The sequence below is a fragment of the Bison bison genome, unplaced genomic scaffold, assembly GCF_000754665.1.
Source record: "Bison bison bison isolate TAMUID 2011002044 unplaced genomic scaffold, Bison_UMD1.0 scf7180017864309, whole genome shotgun sequence".
In the NCBI taxonomy this organism is placed as follows: Eukaryota; Metazoa; Chordata; class Mammalia; order Artiodactyla; family Bovidae; genus Bison; species Bison bison.
In genome coordinates this window covers 5,010,991-5,026,394 of record NW_011494881.1, presented here as the reverse complement: position 1 = coordinate 5,026,394, position 15,404 = coordinate 5,010,991, and the positions used below count along the sequence as shown (strand labels likewise).

The window sequence follows — 15,404 nt, the reverse complement described above, 5'->3', positions numbered from 1 at the left end:
GTTCCCGACTTCCCTTTCAACAGGTGTGACCACCACTCCTGGTGGAGCTACCAAGGATAGTGCTTGGAACTGAGCAGAGCTGCCACTCATCTATGGCTGTGACCTGGTTCTAGTATCAGTGGGCACACACAACCACCTCACCACAAAGGAGCACTTTCTCACCAGCAGCCAGTTTGCAGCAACCACCACCCCAGCAGGTTATCTCCCCTGTATGCCTAAATAAACAAATGAATGCAGTCCATCCGTCCACAATGATTAAGATTTGGGACATTTTATTACTTAGTTGCTTCTTAAGAGATTATTGCTACAATTAGGAAGGGAGCCTTGAGATGGAAAGGGGGGAGGTTAAAGACAGAAAAGATTTAAAAGAGGCAAGTACCATTTTCCAAGTATAAAACTGGTCATATTAAAAGTGACACGGCAGTATATTCATGCAACTACTTAAACTCTAACCCAGAAACAAGAGTACAGTTTTTGCAGAGGCCAATGAGACATCTGCAAGCAACATGATACCATGAAGACATTCCATCTACCTCTGCAGACTAGATGCTACTTACGCACACAGGTATGTAAAAAAACAGAAAGCCCACAAGTGTTAAGTCTAACACTCATGATCGTAAAGTGGCGACAGCAGGTCCCTTTGAAAACACCACAGCCCACAGAGGAAGGTCCTGGGGAGACATGGGAAGCAACAGGACACTCTGCAGGTATGTGCTTCGTTTTTAGCAGCTGACAAACCACAGAGGTGCCTCTGAGTGGTTCTGGGTCCCTGGAATTCCTCCAACACGATGAACGCACTGGAGATCCAGGGATGGTTCACACACAGTGCCCATCAATTCATCAACCAGGGGGAGAATGTGACTCCCCTATTCAAAGGATCTCTGCTTCTAACACAAACATACCCACATTCCTGGAGCCTACAAGGACAGAATGAAACACAACACACCAGCCCTGCAATGACGCAGCCAGCCAGTCAGTTATTGTGGAGGAAGCACAGTGCTAAAGATCACTTAGACGAATGTGCCAGGGAGTCTGGGGGAAGTCCAGGCCAGCACTCCCAGTGAAGAAGGCTAGAGGACACCAGCCGGAGGCGGCTGGGTATTCAGGAGTCCCTGAGAAGGGTGGTGGAACAGAGGAAAGTGTCTCCTGACTTACCCTACCCAGGTAAAAACCTCAAAGACTGATTCAGTTCCCTCCAGGCCTGGGTCAGGAGTAGCCCAGCACTGCTCACTGTTGAGAAAGAAGGCACATCGTGTGTTGGCATGCGGGTAGGACAGTGGCTCAACTGAGATCAGGGCCCTGTGCCAGGGGCAGAGGGCAGGAAGTGGGCGCAGGGTTTGGTCCTATTCCTGCGCCACCCTGAGCAATTGGTCTTAACGAAGGAATCCCAAGCCCTAGGCCTCAAGTGACACTTGATGTCTTCCTATTCCAGAGTCTCTCTCATCCTAGCCAGGGCCGAGGAGCGTCCAGTACCTGAGGCTTGACTGCCGTCGTACCTTTGGGAGTTGAATGAAGGGGAGAGAGGCAGAAAGAACACACTAACAGAGATTTTCCTTGCCTTGGGGGCTCTCTCACGCCCTCCCTGGGGAAGTCAAGGCAACTTGTGAAGGTGCTTTGAGCTGTTCCTTCAGGCAAACAAAAAACAAACGTGCATGACAGCTAGAGCAGCAGGGCGGAGGGACTGCTGCTAACTCTGGGTGCTCGTCCTGCGCTGATGCTCAGGGAAGTCTAGAAAAAGGCCTGGTTCCCGTCTTCAGGGGCCCAGCAGAGGGCTCAGGTGTACTCCAAGAGGCAGCACCAGGGCCAGAAGGTCCTAGCTTCTCTGGAACCCACACCATTCTCGTCCTAATCCATGCAAAGAGGAACAAACCACTGGGAACGGAAGGTGATGGCAACCAAGTACTACCAGGGGACCGCAAGCACAGATGGGGAGCAGCAACCACTCCAGACCCTGCCTTGGGGGACTGAGCAGATTTGCCTGACCCTGCTGGCCCCGCATAGCAGAATGATGGCTGGCCAACCTGTGTCCTTGAAAGCATAAGCTGTGAAAGAAGGGACTCTAAGAGAGAACACTAGGGCTGGGAAAGCCTCCTGCTTGAGCGGACCTCACCCTCACCTAGGGGAACACCAGATACAGAACAGAATTCCTGTCTGACTAGCCCAGCTGCCTGAGGTAACAAAGTACACCTTTCCTATCGTAACCTGGAGCCCAGCTTCCCTAAGGAGTCAGGACAGGTCAGAGCTGCCACACCGTGATTAAGTGAAGTTGACAGCAAGAGAGGTTAGAGAAGGAAATGGTTAAAACAATTCCCAGGGGAACATTTAGAACAAGGACAAAATAATTACGTCATGGGATCCTTTGAGGTCTTCACATTCAAAACCACCAAAGGATGAGAATCCTGAGGATCAAGCTGTCTCGTGCTCTGCGTCGTGCTCTATGGAGCAAGACCAGATGTTGAAACCGCGTGGCCTGTCCCACACCCCGAGAACCTTCTGAAGGTCAGACACCCCTCGGGGTTACAGAGGGTCTCAGCTCAGCGGGGTTTCGGAGAGCCATTCATCTGGCTGCCCTGAGTTGTAGTGTCTGTACTGAAAAGGCTGTCCAAGAAGACGGAGGACAACTCCGCCACCAGGTTCCTGTCGATGGTAGCCTGGGCCATGCCATAGATCGCACCCTGGAAATCCAAAGAATGTCATTAGTGATGAGGGGTTTGAAGGAAATAGAAAGCTGTGGTCATGCGCTCCTCCTCCCCGCATCTCCCCACTCCCATCCCAGGCGCAGTTCCACCAGAAAGATAGCTGGCGTAAGATGTTTGTCATAGGCATTTGCCAGTCTGCCCTTCTGCCTAAAGAACTAGCCTGTGGGATCTGGTGTAGAAAATTTCAGAGGAAACTGGCTTAGTGCCTTTCCTGTGTAAAGATTTTCTTTCTAAAGGAATACTACCACTGCCTGCCTTCATGTTAACACTTATTATTATATCTATAGATACCTTACTTGAGACCAAAAATCCCTGGGAATGGGTAAGCAGAGACCATCAGTTCTGATTAATAAAGAAGTTTGTGGATAAGGGGCAGAGGCAGGAACAGACTGGAGGTCATCTGATTTTTTCAAACCCACCACCAACACCTAAGCTTCCACAGGAAAAAAAAAAAAAAAAAAAACACCAAATGTCCCTACCATTCCTGTGGTCTTTGCTTTCGGATTCTTCATGATTTGAGTGACGGATTCCCGGATATCCTTAAGGAACTGTATGGCTACCCGCTTGCGGGTGTGTACCAATGTGATGCAGAAATGAAGGCTACGGAAGAAGAAAGACAAAGTGAGATGAATCTGGGACAAAGAGGGGAAAACATTCTGAAATCAAGGAGCTCCAAATGCAGGAATTTATTGGTTGCTTATTTATGTTATTATTCATGACAAGCATAGTCAAGTTGCTCCCAGTCCTAGGCATCAGGGCTCTTAAATACCCAGACTGTTGACTGTAGGCTGGCATGAGGGCATCATGCCCTGAACATGATCAAGAACCACCGTGGTAAGTCGAATACAGCTGGCTGTTCTGTGCCACCCCTCCCCTCAAACTGTCCACTGCGTTCCTTCAACTATAGGACACTTATCTTAGGTGGTAAACCTCATGGTGATAGGGCCATATGGCTGGGGTCTTGAAGGTCTTCAGGGCAAAGAAACTCTGACTCCCTTTGGAGGGAGACTGGGTACAAAAAGATTGTGAAGAGGAGAACAGGGAGTCCGGATGGGACTGGCAGTGCACCAACACGTGAAAGCATCAGGGCTGCGTGGAGGACACCGAGACCCCCTACTCTTGCAGCGGAGTGCTTATTTACAGGCATCATGCAAGACTAGAAAAGCATATGCAAGGTGACAGTATCAGGTCCAAATGATTTAGAGGCCCTCTGGAAGGTTCTAAGCTCACCATTCCTCTGATTACCTGAGTAAGAGAGAGAACAGAGCCCAGAGCAAGGGTGCGGGTAACAATCTCACTGTCTCAAGAGGTTGCCACCTCATTTGCCACAGTTTAAAGCTAACAGTCTTATTCTTGAAACTGAGTAACTCCTAACGGCAAGGCCGACGATCTACAGATACTACAGTTGCCATGAAAGTGCTGCTAGCAGTCCCTCTATCCTTGAGGTCACCTTGCTGCCAAAGTTCTTCAGCAGCCATAGACCAAAGGAAGCGTCTTCAAGCTCACCTGGGTGGGAACTGCAACTGATTCAAGTTCCAGCCCTTGGCATTCATCAGGTTGAATAGTCGATAGATATCAAAATCACGAGAGCCCAGAGCGATGACTGACAACTGAGGATTCCCAAAGACAAAGATGCCTTTGATATTTTCTAGTCTTAAACAAAGGGAACAGAAAGGAAATTCAGTCACATACTTCTGGCCATCATCTCATGTCACCCTTATAACAATCTGAGCTTTGGGGACTTGAGTTTCCTAATCAGGTGGCTAGACTGAGATCGGTAGTTCCTAAATATTACAAACACTTAAAGGCCCAAACCCCACTAGATCCAATACTTTTGGCTCCTAACCTGTCTGCCCAACTCCTAAATTATGTATCCCCCCACCTCCCACAGGAGTATGAGGAATAAACAATGCACTTTTTTTTTTTAATCCTAGAAAAACGATCCCTCCATCTCTCCTTAAAAACTCATCCATGTAATCCCTGAAGCAGGAGATGTTACAGCAGTTCTCAGCAGATGGGTGTATCAGGACAATATACGGGCCTTGGTCAAACGAGCCAGGCCTAGTGGCCACTTTCGTTCAAACCTCGGTAACACACAGAACCAAGCAGGTAACACATGAAGAAGAGACGTTAGTGGAGAAGGAAATGGCAACCCACTCCAGTGTTCTTGCCTGGAGAATCCCAGGGATGGCAGAGCCTAGTGGGCTGCCGTATCTGGGGTCGCACAGAGTTGGACACGACTGAAGTGACTTAGCAGGAGCAGCAGCGTGGTTTTGCCTTAACAACCCAGATTTCAGCACCCCTTCCTCCCCGACCCCTTCCAATTCTTTTCTTCTTCTAATGATTCCACAAGTATGATTCTTAGACCTGCAGCATTGGTCTCTACTGGGCATTTTCAGAAATGCAAATCCTCACATTCCTGTTCCACACCTACTGCGTCAGAATACTAGGAGTGGGGCCTGGTGGTCTGCCTTTTAACAAGCCCTCCAGGTGATTAGGATTCAGCCTCAAGTTTGAAAACTACAGTCTTAACCATTAAGCACTTGGTAAGAGCTGCCAGTTGGTAAGACATCCTTGGAGACAAGACGGCCTACAGAGGAAGCCTGGCTGTGACCCCAAGTCACAGCACAGCAAGGGAGCTTATTCTCCTCAGCCAGCACCACACTCCTAAGCTTCAGGGGCCTACAGGTGCTGGAGCTGTGGTGCTTGGCCTGGCAGATGCCTTGAGCCTATGTGCATACAACGCAAGAGACAAGGCAGAATGCCAGCCTTGCACACGTACTCTGACTTGAGGAAGCGAGTGGTTTTGATGATCTGTTTGGTAGCTTCAACGTAGCCGCTCTCACCAAAGTACATCAAGGAGGCCCAACAGGCTGCGCTGATGCCGCCAGGCCGTGAGCCCGCAATGGTTGGGGAAGCGTAGATGCCGCCCTGCCAGTCTGTGGCAACGAAGAACTGATAGCTCCTGTACTTCTTGTCAGAGTACAAGAGCACGGAAGAGCCCTTGGGGGCGTAGCCATACTGCAGGGAGAAGCAGACAGGTGAGTGAGTGGTTCGCGTGCAGACCCGCCCCAGGACTCCAGGCATTTCCCCTTCACCTATCAGGGTCTCTTGACAGTTTCATCTCACATTAAGATTTCCAACTCAGAACTTACTAAAGAATAGAGGAAACCAAAGGGATGGGGTTTAAAATTCTCTATTTTAGGATTAAGGAATCTGAGGCCTAGGAAAAACAATGTCTTATCTAGTTAATGGATTTGCCTCCTCTCATCCAGCATGTAGTTTTCCTTATTTAAAACAGGACCTCAGGGTGGTATGTCAGGATTGAAACTTCCTGGAAGGTAAATTTCCACTGGAAGCCAGGAAAGCAAGGAATTCAGGTCACTTGGAGCAACTAAAATCATGGTTTGACTCACTTTCCATCTTTTTTGCTTAGTATACTTTCCTCTTCAGAATACCATGGTGCTCAAAATCTAGAAGCTACTTAATCCAGCTTTAAAATAAACTATGTATTTGACTAACGTGCCCTCCTAATTAAGTCTCACTGAAGCTAAGATGGAACTCATTTCACTCCCTGAGCCGCACAAGGACAGATGGGAAGAAAAAGGGCATGGGGCTATCTGATGTAGACTTTGCCTCTGGGGATAGCAGGCATGGACACTTCAAACTTCACAAGGCAAACATTCCTGAGCTCGTAAGGGTTCATCCCTTTTCCCAGAGGCCTCTTCTGTTGATAAATTCCAGTCACTCAGGTGCAGGAGCCCCAGGAGTATGGGGGCTGAAACATTAACATACCTCCTCTTAGGAATTCTGGTATCAACCTCACCTCTTCCCCAACCCCAAAACTGTTAAGGGTCCAGGATCCTTTCTTTGTGTAAGAGCCACCACACTAGTATGTCCTGGTTACATATAGTCACTGGATACAGAAATTCTCTTAGCCATATGACACAAAGATAATAGGTTCCTTTCCACTACTGCTCATCACCTCCAGCTCTATATCCTGTCATATCACTTTACCTTGTGACAACCATCAGCTGCCCTGGCAAGAGCAAAGAGCCAGATCTAATTTTACACTTATGGGGGAAACTGAGGCTTTGACTGATTTCTTTTGTTGATGATAGTCAAAATAATCAACTGTCAACTTTGATTAACATGTGGTCTCTCTCTTCACTCACCTTATGAGTATCAGCTGAAATGCTGGTCACGCCTTTCACCCGGAAATCAAACGGCTGCTCCAGCGGGTATCCCGCTTTCTCCATGAAGACAATGAGGAAGCCCCCCAGACACGCGTCCACATGAAGAGGTATTTTGTATTTGACAGCCAGCTAGTTCCAAAGACCATAAAGAATATCAGTTATAGCCCTATAACAAAAGCTTTGCGAGACATGGGTGGAAAGCTGGGATATAACCACAGAGCATTATGTACTATGTTTTAAAATCCTGGCTATTTTTGACATTCTTTTTTTTTTTTCCTATTTTTGACTTTCTTAATAAAGCTCATCTTTCAAGTATAGTTAGCCTTTAAAATAATTCACCTGAAATGTGATTTCTATTTTAAATATGCAGGGCCTCCAACTCACTGCAAAATCATACAGGAAATAAGCAGAACTGTGATTTAGGCTTGAAGGTGTGTGGTGTCCTGCTCTAGTAACTGCAGGGTGGGGAAGGAGGGAGGGGTGCTCTGGGGCAGCACAGTGGGTGAAGATCACCCTCTGGTAGGCATGCCCCTAAATGCAGATTATTTCCTGATCTGAATCAAAATGTCAGTACCACTGCAGAATGTACAGTTTAAATGTGTGTTATCCCTCCCCCACAGCCCGAGCTAGTCACCTTCAGAGGCTTCCGGAAAGCTGTGCAGCTTACCTCAGGGTGGATGACCGGTATTCACCACCACTGGGCTACAATCTAAACTCAAAATCACTTTCTTCTTTCCTATAAGGCACCATTAGACTCTACTCTAAAATCTCTATCTGCCTGCCTAGTAGTCCTTTCTCCCACATACCTTGGCCACTTCAGGGATAGGGTCTATCACACCATGAGGGAACTGTGGGGCAGAACAGACGAGCATGGCCGTATTCCTAGAGATGGCTCTGCGCATTGCCTGAGGGGATAAAGTTGAAAGGAAAATGAGAAGTCACATCACAGTTACTCTGCTCTTATGCTGCCAAGAGCAGCCTAGGCTACCAACCTAAAGGTTCAGCTCCACCAGCACACCCCCTTCACCTCTCCAGCCCAGAGGATGACCACTGCCCCACCACGGTGGCCAAATACAAACACCGGGGGAAAACAGTCTGAAAGCATAATATGAAACCGCAAAATCACTGTGATGGTAAAGAATAGTGGGCTAAGAGGCAAGAGAGCCAAACGTGAGTCCTGGCCCCACATTAGCTGTGAAAGCTTGAGGAAACTACTTAACTTCAGTCAAGTATGTTTCCTCATCTATGAGATGCAATAATACTAACTGCTTCTATGCTCTCCCCAGGTTATCATGAGGCTCAAATGCGGCTCTGAAACTAGAAAGTTCCTCTACATAAATGCAAGGCACAAAAATAATTACTAAAGGCTTATTATTCTGGCTTAAAAAAGAAAGCCTACCATTTGAGACCATGTAGATGAACTTGGAGGTCACAATGCTAAGTTAAATAAGTGAAGTGAAGTCGCCCAGTCATGTCCAACTCTTTGCAACCCCGTGGACTGTAGCCTACCAGGCTCCTCCGTTCATGGGATTTTCCAGGCAAGAATACTGGAGTGGGTTGCCATTTCCTTCTCCACGGGATCTTGCCAACCCAGAGATTGAACGGAGATCTCCCACATTGCGGGCAGACGCTTTACCCTCTGAGCCACCAGGGAAGCCCTAAGTTAAATAAGCCAGACATAGAAGGACAAATACTGCATGATTTCAATTATATGGGGAATTGAAAACAGTCAAACTCATAGAAGCAAAGACTAGAATGGTGTTTGCTAGGAGCTGGAGAATGAGGGAAATGGGGAGATGTTGGTCAAGGGGTGCCAACTTCCAGTTATTAAGACGAGTAAGTTCTGGGGATCTAATGTAGAGTCACGTGACTACACTGAACAACGCTGCACTGTATACCGGAAATCTGCTTAGAGATCTAGAGGGTAGTTTTAAGTATGCTTACCATGAAAAAAAGAAAAAACTATGTGAGGTGATGGAGATGTTAAATAGCTTAACTGTGATGGTTATTTCACAATGTATCCATATAGCAAAACACCAAATTGCATACCTTAAATATACACTATTTTTTTTGTCAATTAACACCTCAATTAAGGTGCGAGAATAATGCTAGTGGTAATAAATTGCACAGTTTACCTCTAAAAAATACTTACCATTATAAGGGCAATGGAACTAATTCAGGCCAACTGAAAACAACAATGAGTGTCTTGGGGCAAGTTAGTCCAGGCTCATTTTACAAAGAGAAGAGAAAGTGATGGTGCTGAAGCAAAATTCAGGTCTTTAAGGTACCAAGTTAGTCTCAGCTTCCTATTAAGAGTTCATGTACATATGAAAAGACTGATGCTGCAATGACTCACCACTGCCAGTGGCAGATTTTGCAAGTCCTAATGCTATAATCAAAGGCACTTTGAGCCTATCCATGTGTGACCCTGAAAAAAGCTAGTGATCAGGTGCACTTCCTGCTTCTCCCAGCCCCAGACAACAGCCCTTCAAAGGAACTCACCCGAACATCCACCTCCATCATTTTGTTCAGGGGAACCCGTATAATCTTCATCCCAAAGTAACTGGCGGCTTTGTCAAATGCAGCGTGGGCACTCTGGGGGGCTACGCTAAAGAAAACAGTGAAATTCAATCAAACCAGGTTCAAGAGATACCATGGCTAGCAGTGAATTGCAATCACCAGGAATAAATTGCTGGTTATTTTTCCTCAAATTTTTTAAAGTGTTTCTGTTGTTTTACTTTTTGTTTTAAATACAAACAAAAAGAGGTCAAATGATTTTCTAGAGAAACCTCCCTGCTATTTAGGAAATCACTTTGGTAGCAGGAAGAAATTGGAAGTAATGCCACAGGGAGGAATCCCAAGCTTAAATCAGGGCAGACAGGTAAAAGGGGACAGAGAATTTGGATCAGATCAACGTGAGGGTGTGCTTTCTGGTGGTTGTCTATCCAAAGAAGGGCACCCCAATGAGGAGCAGGCTTCCTGGCACAACACACGCTCAGGCAGAAAATAAAAGACTGCTTGGCAGGGATGTTAAAGCAGCAGTCAAGCATCACATCGATGGTCGTCTTCATCTCTGGAAGACCACGATCCTGTGAAAAACTAAAATCTCCGTTTGTCCTACACAGTTGGGAACAGCATTTCAATGGTATTGAAAAAGGAAACCAAGTCATTTGCTTTCAGACTTCCCTCAATTACTCCACTCTTAAAATTAATCTGTTCCCTTTGAAGGAAAAAAATTGCCATCACTAAGTACCAAGTACCAAAGATGTATGTGTGAAGAAAGATGGTAGCCTGACTTCCTCTCTCACGCTTGGCGTGAATTATAGCATGAGATCACTGCAACAAAACCCGCAGTCACTGACACCTGTGGGAAACCCTTAACCCGAAAGCTGTGGTATGCGCTACTGTACAAGGGAGGGGACTGAGAGAAAAAACTAAAGCAACCAAATAAAATTATGGTCATCTCTGGATTTTTAGAATTTTCCTTCCAAGAACACAGCTGGCAGGCTGAAATTTTCTTAGGGAGCACCCTGAAGCAGTCTAAGTAATTTTTATTGAACTACAATGTTAGAGGGTTTTCCTTAGGTTCCAGATAAACTTACAGTAAGTATCACAGAACTCAAAGATACAGTCCTGTTACTTTTAGAAAAAGAATCTTGTTCTTGCAGTATATACCGTGTATAAGTTTGGGGGTGGGGGTAGGAAAGGGACTATGAACTAGCAGATGCACTCAGGATTTTGCCAAATGTGAAGGACAATGGTCAAGGGCACAGGATAGGACGGAGAGGACTGGAATTGCCAGAAGAAGCGGAAAACAGATGGTCAGGCTGTTTCACACAGAGAAACTTAAATGGGGGGAAAAGTCAGCTACACATAACACAAAATATTAGGGGGGAAAAGTTCCAAAAAGCAAAACCTAGATTTGCTGCACACCAGCAACTGTTTACATAGCATTTACATGTTAAGTACTGTAAGTAATCCAGAGATAGAGATGATTTAAGACTATAGGGAGGATGTGTGAAGATCATGTGTGAATACTACACCACTTTACATAAGGGGCCTGAGCATGGAGGATTTGGTATCCACTGGGGTCCTGAAACCAATGCTCCATGGATACTAAGGAACAACTGTACCTACATTTCTGGAGTTTTGATCCCATTCTCGAAGGCTAGTTCCCGATAAGCTTTGCAGGCCATCAAAATACTTTCTGTCCCCCCAGAGGTCACCTGTAATAAAAAAGAGAGTTGGGGTAGCTATCAGCATGCACTTTCTGCCTTGATCTTGAGGGTATCTGATGCAGAGACGTTTAAGCTCTGGGATGCACACTTTAGAGCACATGCTGCTGTCTTTCAGAAGGAAAATTTGACTTTATTGGCTAAGCGCAATCTTGGCTCAGGAGAAGAATAAAACTACTGAATGATCAGAAGCTCCACACTGTATGTGTGAACAAATAAATGCGTATCTGCCCAGACCACCTGTGCACAACACACTTACATTTCTGTTGTTCATCCAATTGCAGACAGGACAGGGCATTTTATCCCCTTCCAGAAGCATCAGAGTTACTGACTGATTTAAATTTTTAATGCCCACTAAAGAATGTGAAACTGGGAAGTTATAGCTCTAGTCAACTATGCGATACATTAGAAGACCAAGAAGAGACACTCAGACATTCCAGAGTAAACTTGTGATTTTGACAAGTTTGAAAGACAGAAAAGCAAGGAGCCTCTGCTTAGTTTATTAACTTACTTATCTGAAGTCAAAACAAAAGTCCTAATGTTTTTAAAGAAAAATGTCTTCCTGAAGCTAGGCCTACCTAGCCCCTCTGACACAGGCAAATTTTACCTGAGTTGATACAAAAATACTCGAGGTCATTTCCTTCATCCTGTTTGCCTCACTGGACTACAACCTCATGAAGGTGGCGACCAGTCTGTTCATGACAATATTCCTGATACCCAGCTAGTAAAGCTGACACCCATCAGACCATCAGTTAACATTTCCTAATGCCTGATTTGACTCTCAGTAAACCAATACAGGTACGCCATACCCATCTGGCTATCCTTTGGTAGCTTCTAAGAATGAAATCATTTCAAAACACACACAACAAACAAACAAACAAACACAAACAAAACACACAAAACACAAACAAAAAACACACAAAACACACACAAAAGAGCCATAGCATTGAGCTAGGTGAATATTTCCTTAGATTTGTCATCTCCAAAGATTCATACAATCTTAGAAAACTTTTCCATTTTATAGGTAAGAAAACTGAGCCCTGAGAGACTGATTCACCCAAAGTCATCCATCTTTTGATAAAAAGTAAACCTTTCTATATTTTTGTATTTAGTGTAACCCGATGAGATGAAATGAGAGCAGATGATGGCTGAAATTTCCTAAAGTAATATCCACATATAAGACAAAAATACCATAGGCTACAAAATCCAAGTGGTCAGGAGTTACATGGCAGATTAAAAAGTCAGTCATTTTGTAACTGAGGAAGCCGTCAGGAAACACATGACCGTCATCCACACAGGCAGGTACTGAGCTGGGGCACAGGACCCTTGCTTGTAGGCTCCTGCATTTCTGCTTACAGCTGAGGTCAGTGCTGCAGATCGCAGTGTGTCCTGGGGTCCAGCATAAAACCTCAGAACACCACATGAGGAACCAAGACGGCTGTGAAGGAAGTCAGGAAAGCACCAAGTTCTCAGTGCACTGTTCTCTCACTAAGGTTCAGCAATGACCTAAGCAGAAATATTTCCAAATCCCTAGTCACTCACTTTACATGTCCTATTTTCAGTCCAGTAACAAATCCAATCAGTATCATTATCTGTTAGGCAAACAATGGTGTACTTTGGACTGTAAAAGCAGGAACACCTAAATTCTGCCTCTGATTTTAATTTCTGACCCCAAATTCTGTGTTCAAATTTTGCTGCTGCTATTTCCTCTATCCCCTGTCCCCTGTCCCACCCCTCCAAAACGGAAATCTAATTCTAAAGTAAGAAGACAGAAGCCTCAGTAACTACTTGACACGTTAGTCAACATCTTTCAACACTTTCAAAAACTCTCACCCCTTATATGCTATGTCAGAAAACAAGAGTAGAACAGGACCTACTGGGAAATTTTTCTTTTAGATACTCTTTGGACCTGATGGCATTTGTACAAGCCAAGACTTTACTGCAGCAACCAAATTTCTTTCAGTATATAAAGTCACCTCCCACTCATTCTAACTGAGGCAAATGAAGCTACAAAAAGGAAAGACAGTGTCAGGTAAAGAATACAGAATGAGAAGAGCTTAAGACCTTAGTTAGGAACAGGCTCCAGACTGCCCAGGCAGTTGGCTTTGTCTTCTGTTTCCTGCCTCTGAACTTTCCTCACCAAAAGGAGATCATCCAGAGAGAGACAGAGACAGATACACAGAAAGGCAGAGACTTAGGAGAGAACCAGAGAAACTCACATAATCCCAGAGGTAATTAGTTCTCTTATAAAAGTCTAAGTATCTGAACAGGCTGGGGATCTGAGATTCTATCTGTCCTTCTGACCCCTGACACAGCACTAGAAAAAGGTCCTAATTGGAGAGGCACGGTTTAATTGTAGCAATGCAAGAAAACAAGAGTTGGACTTTGGTATTAAGATGGAAGACTGAAACTACGTCACAGATTTTCTCTCCCTCGGTACATGAAAGAATGAAGGAAAAAAGCAGTAAAACCCTGCAATAACAACAACCAAACAAGGAGATAATCTAATACAACAAACTTCAAATACTGGTGATGAGAAAACAAGCTTCTGAATCATGGCAAAGAGTCAAACACAGTTCCTAATCCCTCCTCCAAGATATGGAAATTGTCCAGATAAAACAGCAAAATGCTGAGAATTGTCATTAATATTCCCCAAGTCTTCAGAGAAGCAAGTGGAGGGGATTTCCTTATTGTCAGATGAGTGGGTAAGAGGGATGGCGGCTAAGGAGAAACAAGCCGCCCAGGGACAGGGAACACCAGGACTTGCTCTTTAAAGTGAAGACTCCAGGGATATAGGATGAGCTAAAGAAATAGTCAAAGCCCAAAGAGTATTATTCTCTTCCAGTTAGGCAGAGTGAACTCTGGTAGGTGACTTTGAATGAAATCGCAGAAGAGGCCGAGATATTCTAACATAGGTGGAACAAAGCTTTACCCAAGCCTTCCCTCTCAGACAAGACCAGACCTGCCATGCATCAGAACAAACAGAATGTCTAGAGACAGTCACCGAAACACAAGCCAAGATGAAAGAAGATGACATGGTAACTATGCAAACACAGAAAAAGAAAAGAAGGTAGCCTGCAAAATAAAGGCCAACTCAGAAGGTAACAACCTAAGGAACAGAAGGAAATTCCTCCTGTTTCTCACTGTAGGACAATATAATAAGAACAGGAATTCAAGAAAACAAGAGCTCAGAGTGGACACTGAAATAACAGAATGAGGCTGCAGACCTAAAAAAACACAAAGTATCACAAAGCATGACTGCAGAATTACTATATACATTAGGACAGCAAGGAACATATTAAACACTGCTGAGAAGCCGAGAACCACTATGCTGATTACAGGAAACGTTTGAGGTCAATTTAGTGAATCCAGAGAAGGCAGAGACTGAAAACTCAGTGCTCTGGAGAACTGTGTCCATGTGCTAGTCATACATAGCCAAAAAGCACTGAGAGGAACGCTGGGCACACATGGAAATCTGTGAGATCATATTCTCTTAGAAAACTGAGTATCGTAGGAAAACCATGGTGAAGAGAGGATTTGGGGGAAAGAGGCTTTCAAGTATACAAAGGTCTCACATGTAGAAAAAAATAATCATGGAACTTCTGTTTCCAGCAATATACATTATACATCTTGGGCCACCCTCCTATATGAAACAGCTAAAAGAGCCTGCTAAAACATTAACAAGTATTTTTACATCCATCCACGACTGAGCTAACATAAAGGAACACACTGAATCAAGAATTATATGATCAAGAATCATATAAGCTAAGTGTCAAAGCTGGTTTTAACTCGGAAGGTTACTGCCAACTCCTAAATCAGACTTCAAACTTTCACTTTGACAAATAAACAGGAAAGAAGTTTGGGGCCTGTTCAAGGTGAGGCATCTAAGAGGGCATGGCTGAAAACACTGACTTCACCCACACTCCTGGCAGTGAGAGAAATAAACCCCGCTGGTACAGAAGAAGATAGCAAGAAAAATTGCTATTACCCAGATACTCAGGGCAACGAAAAATAAGGATCTCTCAAGAATGTACGCTGAAACTGCTTTTATTTGAGTGTGTGGTCTGAGTTCAGACTACTTCCACAGTACAAAACTATGGGCTGAAAACTGGACTTACACTGGCTCCGATGTGGCAGTACTTCCCAGCCATTCCCCAGTAACTGGCAGAAGTAAATACAAATCTCTGAAAGAACTTAACTTCAACCATCAAAGTTAAGTTTATAGGAAAACCCTAACTCATAGGGGAAAAAAAAAAAAAAGAAAGAGAAAAGGA

General features: G+C 44.8%; 1 protein-coding gene across 1 annotated transcript in view; it reads right to left on the bottom strand.

Annotated features, from left to right (window-relative positions):
* Positions 1-255: 255 nt before the first annotated feature.
* SGPL1 (sphingosine-1-phosphate lyase 1) overlaps positions 256-15,404 on the bottom strand; it is a 36,458-nt gene continuing 21,309 nt past the window's right edge. Inside the window, exons 8-15 of the mRNA XM_010852398.1 lie at positions 11,033-11,121; positions 9,398-9,503; positions 7,702-7,800; positions 6,875-7,024; positions 5,482-5,720; positions 4,206-4,352; positions 3,179-3,299; positions 256-2,675 (exon numbers count right to left, since the gene is read on the bottom strand). Coding sequence (XP_010850700.1) covers positions 2,535-2,675; positions 3,179-3,299; positions 4,206-4,352; positions 5,482-5,720; positions 6,875-7,024; positions 7,702-7,800; positions 9,398-9,503; positions 11,033-11,121 — 1,092 coding nt within the window. The 3' untranslated portion in view covers positions 256-2,534. The remainder of the gene's footprint in view (positions 2,676-3,178; positions 3,300-4,205; positions 4,353-5,481; positions 5,721-6,874; positions 7,025-7,701; positions 7,801-9,397; positions 9,504-11,032; positions 11,122-15,404) is intronic.